General features: G+C 40.1%; 1 protein-coding gene across 8 annotated transcripts in view; it reads left to right on the top strand.

Moving 5' to 3' along the window:
• Positions 1 to 12,869, top strand: part of SMARCAD1 (SNF2 related chromatin remodeling ATPase with DExD box 1) — a 91,854-nt gene extending 78,985 nt beyond the window's left edge. For 7 of the 8 annotated variants that reach the window (XM_075929606.1, XM_075929608.1, XM_075929609.1 and 4 more), the window contains 8 exons: positions 4,876 to 4,971; positions 6,610 to 6,727; positions 6,935 to 7,056; positions 8,258 to 8,446; positions 9,088 to 9,206; positions 9,988 to 10,170; positions 10,916 to 11,025; positions 12,300 to 12,869. In XM_075929606.1, coding sequence (XP_075785721.1) covers positions 4,876 to 4,971; positions 6,610 to 6,727; positions 6,935 to 7,056; positions 8,258 to 8,446; positions 9,088 to 9,206; positions 9,988 to 10,170; positions 10,916 to 11,025; positions 12,300 to 12,361 — 999 coding nt within the window. In that variant the 3' untranslated portion in view covers positions 12,362 to 12,869. The remainder of the gene's footprint in view (positions 1 to 4,875; positions 4,972 to 6,609; positions 6,728 to 6,934; positions 7,057 to 8,257; positions 8,447 to 9,087; positions 9,207 to 9,987; positions 10,171 to 10,915; positions 11,026 to 12,299) is intronic. The other variant, XM_075929610.1, reaches the window with a different exon arrangement.
• The last annotated feature ends 384 nt before the right edge of the window (positions 12,870 to 13,253 follow it).

Here is a 13,253-nt window from a genome sequence, read left to right on the forward strand (position 1 = left end):
TCACTGGGCTCCAAGTCCTCACCTCAGAACTGCCATATATTGCCTTTTATAAGGGCAAGATGCACTTACATCCTCACCCAGCATTCCTACCTAAAGTGATTTCACACTTCTATATAAACCAGGATGTCTTTTTCCTGGTGTTCTTCCCAAAACTGCCTCCATTCCCTGGACATCAGACATGTCCTTGAGTTTTATATTGACCACATAAGACAATGGTTTATTGCGATGGCAGAATGCATGAAGGGACTCCTCATCTCAGCCCAGCATCTTTCATCATAGATCATGTTCTGCATCAGGATCTGCTTTGATTTGGCCAACATACCAGCACCAGCCTTCACAGCCCACTGCATGAGGGCACAAGCTTCCTCTGGAGCATTCCTCACGCAGATCTGTATTCAGGACATCTTCAGGGCAGCCACATGATTGTCCATTAACATCTTCACATTTCGCTATGCCATTACCCTGTAGGCACGAGATGACATGGCCTTTGGCAGGCCGGTCCAACAGGCAGCAACTGGGTGATCTCCAACCCATCCTTCCTGGAAACTGCTGCTGAGTCATCTGTTGGAATGCATATGTGCAGGGCTCGTCAAACCGCAGCGAGCCCCACTCGCCAGCCGCGTTGTCCAGTGATCTGCGCATGTGCAGATCGCCTGAACCTGGCTCTTCCGGGTTGTAATCTACTTGCCCTGGGCGAGTAGATTGCATTATTTGTTGAGCCCTGCATATGAGCATCAAAGAATTAAAAACAGTTACCTACCTTTCATAACTGTTGCTCTTGCAGATGTGTTGCAAATCCCACCAACCTCCCTTCCAACAGAACTGGAAGGGACTTCAAGAGGTCATGATGTCCAGTCCCCTGTCCTGATGTTTATCCAACCTGCTTTTAAGTGTCTCCAGTGATGGAGATTCCACAACCTGCCTAGGCAATTTATTCCAGTGTTTAACCAACCTGACAGTTGGGAAGCTTTTCCTAATAGCCAACCTAAACTTCCTTTGCTGTAACTTAAGCCCATTGCTTTTTGTCCTATCCTCAAAGGCCAAGGAGAACAATTTTTCTTCCTCCTCCTTGTAACACACTTTTAGATACTTGAAAACTGATATCATGTCCCCTCTGCCCCCTCTTTTCTAAACTAAACAAGCCCAGTTCTTTCAGTCCTCCCTCATAGGTCATGTTTTCTAGATCTTTAATAATTTTTGTTGCTCTTCTCTGGACCTTCTCCAGTTTCTCCACATCTTTCTTGAAATATGGTGCCCAGAATTGGACACAATACTCCAACTGAGGCCTAATCAGTGCAGTGTAGAGCAGAAGAATTATTTTTCATGTCTTTCTCACAACACTCCTGTTAATGCCCAGGATTCTCAGAATTATGTTTACTTTTTTTTTTTTTTCAATAGTATCACTGTTAACCCTTATTTAGCTTGTGGTCCACCATCACCCCAAGATTCCTTTCTGCAATACTACTTCCTAGACTATCACTTCCCAATCTCTGTGTGAAACTGATTATTCCGGCCTAAGTGGAGTTCTTTGCATTTGTCCTTTTTAAACTTCATCCTGTTTACCTCAGACCATTTCTCTAGTTTGTACAGATCATTTTGAATTATGATCCTATCCTCCAAAGCACTTGCAACCTCTCTCCGCTTGGTATCATCTGCAGACTTTAGACTTGTACTTGGTATGCTATCATCTAAATCGTTGATGAAGATACTGAACAGAACTGGTCCCAAAAACAGACCCCTGCAGAACTCCACTTGTTATGATCTTTCAGCATGACTGTGAACCATTCATAACTACTCTCTGAGAATGGTTATCTAGTTAGTTACGCACCCGCATTACAGTAGCCCCATGTAGATTGTATTTCCCTAGTTTATCGATAAGATCATGCAACACCATATCAAACACCTTACTAAAGTCTAGGTATACCACATCTGCTGCTTCTCTCTTATCCACAAGTTTTGTTATCCTAGCAAAGAAAGCTATCAGATTGGTTTGACGTGATTTGTTTTTACAAATCCATGCTGGCTGTTACTTATCACCTTATCTTCCAGATGTTTGTAGATGAATTCCTTAATTATTTGCACCACTGGTCTGTAGTTTCCTGGGTTGTTGTTCTTTATAGATGGGCACTAAATTTGCCCTTTTCCAGTCTTCTGGAATCTCTCCCAACTGCCATGATTTTTCAAAGATGATAGCTAAAGACTCAGATAACTCCTCTATCAGCTCCTTGAGTATTCTAGCATGCATTTCATCAGGCCCTGGTGACTTGAATAAATCTAACTTTTCTAAGTAATTATTAACTTGTTCTTTTTTATATTAACTTCTAAACCTACCCCATTTCCACTAGCATTCACTATGTTAGGCATCCTGTCACCATCAATCTTCTTGGTGAAAACTGAAATAAAGAAGTTGTTAGCACCTCTGCTATTTCCAAGTGTTTTTGTTGTTTCTCCCTCTTCACTGAGCAGTGGACTTACCCTGTCCTTGGTCTCCCTCTTACTTTGAATATATTTATAGAATGTTTTCTTGTTACCCTTTATATCTCTAGCTAGCTGGAGATTATGTGCCTTTGCCTTTCTCATCTTGCCCCTACATACTTGTTTTATTTGGTTAAGTTCGTCCTTTATAATTTGACCTAGTTTCCATGTAAGATCTCCTAGTTAAGCCGAGGTGGTCTCTTGCCATATTTTGTATCTTTCCTACATAGTGGAGTAGTTTGCTTTTGGGCCCTTAATAATGTCCCTTTGAAAAACTGCCAATTCTCTTCATTTGTTTTTCCTCTTAAGTCTTGCTTCCCCTGGGACCTTACCAACTAGCCCTCTGAGTTTACTAAAATCTGCCTTCCTTAAATCCATTGTATTCATTATGCTGTTGTCCCTTCTACCATTCCTTAGAATCATGAACGCTATGATTTCATGATCACTTTCACCCATGCTGCCTTCCAGTTTCAAATGTTCAACCAGTTCCTCCCAATTTGTTAAAATCAATTCTAGAACCGCTTGCACCAGTAGCTTTTTCAACCTTCTGAAATAAAAACATTTCTCCAATGCTGTCCAAGAACTTGTTGGATAACCTGTGCCTTGCTGTGTTAGTTTCTCATGATGCACCACATCATTAAGGCACCTTGCCAGGAGGTGCCATTAAGGGAAACATTATCCAATGATCATGCACACAAGCACATGCATATACTTATTGTGCTAACCTTTTTGAGCATACAGACTCCTTTTCATAGTCCCCCTTCCTTCCCTCCCTCCTCCTCCACCTCCCCCCCCCCCCCCCCCCGGTCCATTTTTGCTAAACCCTTCCCACCACTCTAGTAGCTTTTGAACCATTAGAGCGCGGTAATGTATTCAAAAATTAAAATAAGGTAAAAAGTGACTGATCCATTTGTAAGCCGACTCCAGAGTATAGTCACAACTTGTCATCTTCAGCGTGGGTGAGACTGCAGGGCACGGAGCTTCTCAGGTCCCATTGGCTGCTGTTTGCTTGTGCTGCTTCCTCAGCTCCTATCCCCTGCCCATCCACGGAGTAAAGGGGTTCTCATAGCCAAAAGGAGCTCTGGAGATACCAGCTCCTCAAGGGTGGAATTTCGGGAGAGGGTAAGGGGCAAGAGTTGGAACTTTGAGAGTGGGGGTGGGAGTGGGGGCAGCAGCTGTGCATGCCGGGACGTGGCTTGCTTTTGATCCAGTTCCCCGGATGCTAAGGGAGTGAGGGGAAAGTACTTGCCTCCCGTGCATGCTTCTCACACACCAACCAGGTGTGAGAGGCATGCATGACATGCAAGCGCTTTCCCCACGCTCCCTCAGCTTCCGGAGAACAGGATCAAAAGCGAGCCGGGTCCTGGCGTGCACAGCTGCTTCCCCCCCGTCACCCAACCCCAAGTACGGGATTGGGGAGGAAAAGAAAAGTAAGGATCAGGCCCACCATGATCCTTACTTTTTAAAAACTTTCCATGGATCCACTACAGTGCCTTCAGATTTGGAACTACTGACCTATTGGAATGGAGATGAGCAATGCATCTCAGAACAGTAGCTATGAAAGATAAGTAAGCTTTCTTTATGTGAAACCAAAGAAGAGTGGTTTTTTTTCCTCTCGGCTCCTTGGTGATTGTATATCAGGCCATGTTTTCGCTCTGGTAAAAATTGACGCTGCCATGATCGAGCTTCTGGAGTTTGATTCAGTGGATCTAGTAAAGACCTGCTAAATTGAACTTTGAGGGTGCCCCGGTTGGCAGCCAGTACTCCTGCTCCTGCAAGGATTAAGGAAAGCAGGTTGGGAGTGTGTGTTCTCAATGGCCTCCTGCTGTGGGAATGGTGGGGAAATTCAGACCAAGCAAGGTTTGTTGACTCCAGCTATGTAATTAAGATAACTGGAGTTGCGTGTCTTAATTCGACCTTTCCTTTCACTGTAGACCTGGCCTCAGGTTGGAGTGTGCACACTAAGTAATAATAATAGTATTAATGGTGAGGAGTCCTGTGGCACCTTATAGACTAACTGAAGTGTTGGAGCATAAGCTTTCGTGGGCAAAGACCCACTTTGTCAGGTGCATGTAGTGGAAATTTCCAGAGGCAGGTATGAATATTCAGGCCAGGATCAGGCTGGAGATGACGAGGTGTCATCTCGTCATCTCCACCCTGATTCTGGCCTGAATATTCATACCTGCCTCTGGAAATTTCCACTACATGCACCTGACAAAGTGGGTCTTTGCCCACGAAAGCTTATGCTCCAACACTTCAGTTAGTCTATAAGGTGCCACAGGACTCCTCACTGCTTTGCAGATTCAGACTAACACGGCTACCCCTCTGATAATAGTATTAATGTAATTAAGAATTTTCAACTTTTATAAAACTTTGTATTTTTTCAAATATTTTTCTTAGAAAGCTGCTGAAGAACATAGTGTATATGAAAGGGAGAGGATTGTTCATGCAAAACAAATCATAAAGCCATTTATCTTGAGAAGAGTAAAGGACGAGGTAAATCCATTAACTTACAACTATGCTAAGGGATATGAAGTAGTGTAGTGGCTGTATTGGTTCCAGGATATGCAAGATAAGGTGGGTGAGGTAATATCTTTTATTGGACCAGCTTCTGTTGGTGGAAAGATTAAGATTTTGACTTACGCAGAGTTTTTCCTCAGATCGCTTTGTGCAATTCGAAAGCTTGTACCCTTCAAGAACAAAAAAACAACCATACTTGGTCAGTCCAGAGGTCCATCTAGCCCAGTACCCTGGCTTCTGACAGTGGTAGGTGCCCCAGAGGGTAAGAACAGAATAAGTGATCGCACCCCTGTCGCTCATTTTCACCTTCTGACAAACAGAGACTAAGGACACCATTCCCACCCATCCTATCTAATAGCCATTGATGGATCTATCCTCCCTAAATTTATCTAGTGCTTTTTTGAACCCCGTTAAAGTCCAGGCCCTCACAACATCCTCTGACAAGGCTTTCACAGGTTGACTGTGAGTTGCATGAAAAATACTTCTTTGTGTTTATTTTATACCTGCTACCTATTAAAGAACGTAAGCTCATTTAGTAAAATAATTTCACCCAGCTAGTCTACCTCAAAGAATGTGAAATTTTTGTAATGTAAAACATTGAGAACTTTTTAAAGGAAACATAAGAACTAATTTTAGGAAACTTAATAGCAGTGAAGGTATTGTACATCTCATCGTATATGCAAGAACCTTCTTTAAGGATTGGATGCCATTTTCTTGTTAGACTAGTCAGTTCACTTATCTTCATCACCAGGAGTTGCAACTCCCTCCCAGCCACCCCATCTTGAAATAAATGAGGCTGTAACTACTTCTCTTCTTCAATGAGTCCCTTTTCTCTTCCCATGAGAACTTTACTTTTTGCCCGTGCTGTTTCTAGTGTTCATTGCTCCTGCCTCTTTCTATTTCCAATATTACACATGATGATTTGGATAGCATCTCTGAGCTTTGCTATACTATTGAACAGTAGCCATCAAATGAGTGTCCTCCGTTACTGAGAAGCAGAAGAAAAATTTGTGTAACATTTTAATCAAAAGATTATCATCATATAAATGGAATAGCTGCAAATGTGGATTTAAAATACCTTGGTGTCCTCAAGACTTTATAATCGTTGTTCTGTTTAAGGACCCGAAGAGAATTAGAGCTCTTCATTATGCTCCTGATAAAAGTAACTTTTTACTGGCTCCTTGCATCTAAGATTGTCTGCATGTAATAATGAGATACATTGCAATAGTATTAGCACTAAGTATAGAAATTTGATCTTGCTGACGATTGTTTTTTTTTCTTGTTTGTTAATGTGCTCTTTTCACTGCTTAGTATTATCTTTTTATGTGTTTATCAATGAATCCTGAGCAGAGATTTATCTGATAAGTAGGAAAATGCTTTCCAACTATATTTTAAAAAGTATTTCGTCAACTTCAAAGTCTCTCGATAATTTGTGACTTGAATTCTTAGCACCTGCTCTGAAGTCCATTAGGGTCAGTGAAAAAACTTAATGGACCAGTCCCCTAACGAGTTGCTTTTAAAATGTACATTTTTGCAATTCACCATATGAACAATGTGCAATGTCAAAGCATTCATAATAATCGTTCACTTTACATTTTTATCTTGTTTCATCAGGTCCTTAAACAACTACCTCCCAAAAAAGATCTTATTGAGTTGTGTGATATGTCAGAGAAACAGGAACAGCTGTACTATGAGCTCTTCAACAAACTAAAGAAATCTATTGACAGCCAGGGTATGTCAGGGTTTGATTGTTTTTCCCAACCTGTCTCTTAAATTTTAGTAAGTGTTTGATTTGTGGAAACATCAAATGCTAATTAAAAATAAACATTAGTTTTGAGAACCCAAATCATAGTTGTATAGAATAAACTTTTATTTTTTATTTCATTAAATCAAATGTGTGGAAATGGTTGATATATATATATATATTTTTTTGTCATAGAGAAAACCTCAGAAATGGGAAATGTCATGATGCAGCTTAGAAAAATGGCTAATCACCCTCTCTTACACCGCCAGTATTACACAGTTGACAAACTGAAGATGATGTCAACACTTATGCTCAAGGTAAGCTCATAGGATTCACATACTGTAATGTCTGAAATCTTCATTTCTCTATCTTGAACAAAATTTTTGGATGCCAATCACTTGATCAGAAGTACGTATTTTTAAAACTTGATTTTAGATTTTTCCTATTGCATTGCAGATATTTAACATTTGAAAATAAATATTCAAATCCGCTCCTAGAAGACTTGCTAGATTTGCAGTTCTGGCCTCATATTAGACCACTTTTCATCAGCCCCTGATTTTCTCAGTTGACCCTTCTCCTTACTGTGTGGAAAAACTTGGGAAATCAGTTGGGTCTTCCAGTATTTCCTAAATATCACTAAATATGTATGGGCTGTGGTGAACTACAGGTTGGACCTCCCAAAATCGGGACACTCTGGTTGCTGGACCACAGATGTTCCTGGACCAGAGAGTCCTGGCTGGGAGCCCCGGTAGCAGGAGACCTCCCCGTGTCCAACAAATTCCCTCATTCGGGACTGGTCAGGTCCCAGGGGTGCCAGACCAGAGAGGGTCAAACTGTGTACATACTGGGCATTAATTAACTCGTTGTTTTGGATTAGATCTCTTTCTAAAACAAAAAAGTTAAGAACCAATCTGAAGATATAGGCACTTTAAAAGAACTACAACTGTAACCAGATTTAAATGTGTACGTGCACTTAGGCCCTAATGAACAGAACCTCAGAGGTGATATGAAGCAGTACTTCTCCCTCTCCTCTTCCCACTTTACAGATATATGATTCTTTTCTTCTCCTCTTCCTGCCCAGGCCTGGCATCTCTCTATCTGCACTACAACCTGGGCAGGGCTTCCCATGTTTTCTAACACTCATCTAAGGAATATTTTTAAGGGAAAAGATCTGATATAGCAATGAAAGGTCCCAGGGTTTGAGAGCAGGTGTTTGCTGGCTAGTGAAGTAAAAAGTATCCTCAAGTAGTTCCTCTCAATACAGGTTTCTGTAAAATCCTACCCCAGATGACACACATCAATCCTCCACCATCTCCTAAAACAGAACTCATACCGTAAATGTTTAATTACTTGCCCGTGAACAAAAATTGCATGTATAGGCCGGGTTTCTGGTTCTTTTTGTTCTCTGCATAAATATTGGTTGCAGCTATCGTTGCATAGTGTTATTAGCTCTTAAAATAAATAGAAATATGCCTAGAGTAAATGCATTTTATTTATTCTGTTACTTTTTTACTTTAGGAACCCACACATTGTGATGCCAATCCTGACCTAATCTTTGAAGATATGTCTGTCATGACAGATTTTGAGCTGCATTTGCTTTGTAAACAGTATGCCAGTATCAATGACTTTAAGTTAGAGATGGATACAGTTTTGGATTCTGGAAAATTTAAAACACTAGATCGCATCCTCTCTGACCTTAAAGAAAAGGTTTGTATTAAAATGTTCTCATTGAAATGGCTTCTTGCTTTTCACAACTTTGTTTACCATCATGAAATAACTGATTTACTGAATATGTGTCAACTAGCAGCTTTTACAGAGAACTTGATTTTTCTTTAGAATACCGTGGAATAGTTTATGACTTTGTGGCACATATTTGATAGAACTGTACTGTTGTGCTGTGTCATGCATGAAGTTGAATTAGGGGAGATTTTATGTTGCAATTTCAAAATCTGTTTTAGTAGAAGTATTACTTGCGGGGGGGGGAGGGGGGAGGTTGGCGGGGGTTTGTGTGTTTGCAGTTGTAGTAAAATCTGTTGTTTATGCATTTAATGACTGGGGCCCAAACTACATAAATGTTCAAATTAGGGTGCCTAAAATTAGTAATCTGCTTTTATTTAGGTGCCAAATATTTATTTAAACTGCTATTCTGGGATGCTGGACACACCACCTCTTATTGAAAGTGAACTGCTTTTATTTAAGTGCCTAAACATTAATTTTATTGGCTCACCTAGGCATTGAAGTTGCAGAAATTTAGGCCCAAATGTATAGTTCAAATAAGTGATTTTTCTAATGAGCCATGTAAATATCTAATGTCTTCCCTACCTGCCTATTTTTTCCTCCTTCCCCAGGGTGATAGAGTTGTACTGTTTAGCCAGTTTACTATGATGCTAGACATTTTAGAAGTTCTCCTAAAACATCAGCAGCACCGATATATTAGACTGGATGGAAAGACACAGATTTCTGAAAGGTACATGAAACTTTTTTTTTTTTTTTTTTTTTTTTGCCGGAGATGGGACTTAGTTAATGCATGTGTGCAGTTGTTTTTCCCATGAAGCTGAGAATTTAGAGTGTAGATGCCCACTACGCTGCTGCAGCAATGGGAAGGGTTCTCTCAGCATGTAGTTAATCCACTTCCTCCTCAAGAGGTTGATGGAAAAATTGTTCTGTCAGCTTAGCTGTGTACAAGGCTTTAGTTTAACTACAGTGCTCAAGGATGTTTATTTCTTACACCCCTGAATGACATAACTTTGTTGACTTAACTGTTGAGTGTAGACTTCTGTCTCTTCACTGGCTCCCCTTTCTGCATTAAGCCAAATACAAGTTTCTTGTCTTCACTAACTGTTCCTGATAGTCTCCTCTTTCCTGTCTACTCTTTGTCTCTTTAACATCTTCTCCGTTCTCCCACTGATACCAGTCAATGCCTTTCTTGGCTTCTTCCAGAGTCTTTTGTATTTATTCTTCTGTCTCCTATTTGTAAAGTGCTCTCTCTGAGCTGGTTTAAAAGGCTACTAACCTTTCTTCACTCAGTCTTCTCCTTAAGACACACTTTTTAGCCATCTCATACTTGTTGGGATATGAGGCGCTTGGGAATAATCTGTTATGTGTAAATTGGGGTGTGTATTTTTATTTTTTTAAAAGTGAAACTGAAAAGATCTGTCTTCCTCCTGACTACTTTGCTTGTAAATTGATTTCACACATACACATATTCCTGTCTTTCCCAAGGCATGATTTGTATTTTAAATTTGTAGGATACATCTGATAGATGAATTCAATACAGATATGGGTATTTTTGTATTCCTGCTTTCGACCAAAGCTGGTGGCTTAGGTATAAATTTAACCTCAGCGAATATTGTCATTCTTCATGACATTGACTGCAACCCTTACAATGACAAGCAAGCAGAAGATCGATGCCATAGAGTAGGTCAGACCAGGTATGTTTTTAATTAATATTACACTAACAAGTGAAAGTGACTGGTGTTTAGCCCTGCCTGCTCTATAGTTTGAAAGTGTTGGGTGTTAGGGAGATGAAAGAAAAGAAGATAAAAGTAGTGTAAAAAAAAAAAAAGAATGCGGAGGAGAAGGGCAGGCAGATGGAGGCTAGGCAGAGTGCATGTGAAAGAAATTAGGGGGAAAATCAATTGGAACATTGATAAGCTGGGCAGTGCGTGTTTGAGGAGAGTTGGACATGGAATAAGAATGGGAGAAGAGCAATCAGCAAAGAAGGTATGGGAGAAAGATGACAGTAAGAAAGGCCACGAAAGATGGAAGACATAATAGAATGACTGATGGAAAACTTTGATTTCCAGTCATTTTTTCTTCAAAGACCCACGGATTTGTGCCATGTACTGAAAAGAGTTCAAGGAATTGTGGGCACTTCCTGTCCCTTATAAATGGGAAAAGGAGTCAAGAAGTCAAGTAAAAGAAATGATTGCACTAGTTTGAGAGAGTTGGGTTTTGGCAGGCCTTGGTTAGGCATGAAAGCTTTCTGGGAGGCAGTAGGCTAAGTAATTTCAAACAAACAATTTGCAATACCCTCTAGCAAAATTTTTTCCTTTTTTTTAAAAAAAAGGGGGGGGAGTGTGGGGAGAAAAAGGTGTGCATCTACTACCAGAGCACTAATTCTTAATTCACAGTAGTGATACAGTGGACTTCAATCCTCTTTTTTGTGGTTTTTAGAGAAGTACAAGTCATAAAACTAATTAGTAAAGGAACTATTGAGGAATCTATGCTTAAAATCAATCAGCAGAAGTTGAAGTTGGAACAAGATATGACTGCAGTAGATTTAGGTAAGTGCAGTGGAATGCAAGTCCATCTTACCTCTGAATATTCTGGGCATGATGGGTGATTGCAGTTGATAATCTTTATAATGAAAACCCACTGATGTTCTTCATGTTGAAAAAGCTACAGGCAGGTCAAGGAGAAGCGACTTCTTGTTTAAATATAAAACTAGACAGAACCCTACTGCTTGGATGAATTAGAACATAAGAACAGCCATACTAAGTCAGTCCAAAGGTCCATCTATCCCAGTATCCTGTCTCCCAACAGTAGCCAATGCCCGGTGCCCCAGAGAGAATGAACAGAACAGGTAATCAAGTGATCCCACCCCTGTTGACCATTGCCAGCTTCTGAAAAATAGAGGCTAGGGAAACCATTCATGGCCAATAGGGATTGATGGACCTATCCTCCATGAATTTATCTAGTTCTTTTTAAAACCCTGTTTAAGTCTTGGCCTTCACAACATCCTCTGGCAGGGAGTTCCACAGACTGTGTTGTGTGAAACAATATTTCCTTTTGTTTGTTTTTAACCTGCTACATGCTAATTTCATTTGGTTATTCATGGTTCTTGTGTTAAGGAAAAGTTATTTACTTGTTCACTTTTTCCACACCAGTCGTGATTTCATAGATCTCTATCATATCCCTCCCTTAGGCCACAGCTTCACTTCCCAGAAGATCGACGCTATGGCAGTCAATCTTCTGGAGTTCGATTTAGTGAGTCTAGTAAAGATGCACTAAATCGAACATTGAGGGTGCCCCCGTTGATGCTGTTACTCCTCGAATCACAAGTAGTATTGGAAGTTGATGGGAGCGTTTACTCCCATCGACCTCCCACTGTGGAGACAGTGCCAAAATTTGAATTAAGGTATGTCGACTCCAGCTACTTAATGTAACTGGAGTGTGTATCTTAATCCGAACTTCTGTATAAGTATAGTTGTGGATTTAATAGTTCTTTTTATTTTTAAACGCTGAAACGTCAGTCTTATTAATCTCTCCTTATATGGCAACTGTTCCATAATCCTTTTTGTTGCCCATTTTCTGAACTTTTCCAAAGCCAATATATCTTTTTTGAGATAAGGTGACCACATATGCATGCATTAATCGAGATCTGGGCATATTGTGATTTTTATATAGAAGCAGTAAGATATTCTCTTATTCTCTATCCCATTTTTAATGATTCGTAACATTCTGTTGGCTTTTTGTCTGTCACTGCACACTGAATGGTGTTTATTCCTGTGAAATGTTTTCATTAATACAGCACTAATGCTTTGCTTTTATTCTGTAGGAGAGGAAGGGACCATTCCAGCAGATATAGCCACATTATTAAAAGCTTCATTAGGTCTGTAATATGTAAATAAAATAGCTGTGCATTTTATTGGAGATAAAAAGGCAATGTGGTACACCCACGGACTTTCACATTATCGGTGACCATAAGTTTATGAACATTTATAACTTTTTGTAATTCCTTTACTGTATTTCTCCTTCTATTGAAGATTTTTAACACTGATAGAATTCTCCAGATGCTTGAAAACAAAATGTGTAAATGCCACACACAAATATGTAGTGCATACAATATTGAATAATCCATATTTTACAAAGCAGTTTTAAAAATGGGGACCCTAGTTAGTGATCATTTTACCAGATCTGCTAATGCTTAAGATTTGTCAGTATTTTTGTAATTATTTCTACCTCCAAATATATATAAGAACTGTCTGTTTCACTGGATAATGTGTGTAGATTTTTTTTTATATGTGCCTTATTTGATAATGCTCATGTCTGTTTATGCTTGTTTTTGTTCATTTGAAGTACTGTATTGTTTTTGTATCAACTTGTTCAAATAAACTTGTGTAGATGACCAGGGTCTTTCTTTATTTGAAACAATGTTGTATTTGACCAGTCAAAACAAACTAAAAAGAAGCAGCTTTCTAACTATTTCAGACATTCTTCTCTAACTGAGCTTTACTTAATCAAATTTTATTGCTAATACAGTAAACTTCCGATAATACGGCACCTTTAGGACCCAGGGAGTACCGGATTATCAGATATGCCGACTATCGGAAGAGGGGACTATGAGGGGTCTGGGGTGGTGTGGGGGGGATGCCAACACAGACCCCTCATAGCCTCCCCTTCCGATAGTCCAGCTCTGCCCTAGGCATCCCCAATTCAGCCACTGCTGGTCAGTTTCAGCAGCAGCTGAATCGGGGATGCCTGCGGCAGAGCAGCTGAGGTGCTGCTGGGT

Source organism: Pelodiscus sinensis, chromosome 5, assembly GCF_049634645.1.
Source record: "Pelodiscus sinensis isolate JC-2024 chromosome 5, ASM4963464v1, whole genome shotgun sequence".
Classification (NCBI taxonomy): Eukaryota; Metazoa; Chordata; order Testudines; family Trionychidae; genus Pelodiscus; species Pelodiscus sinensis.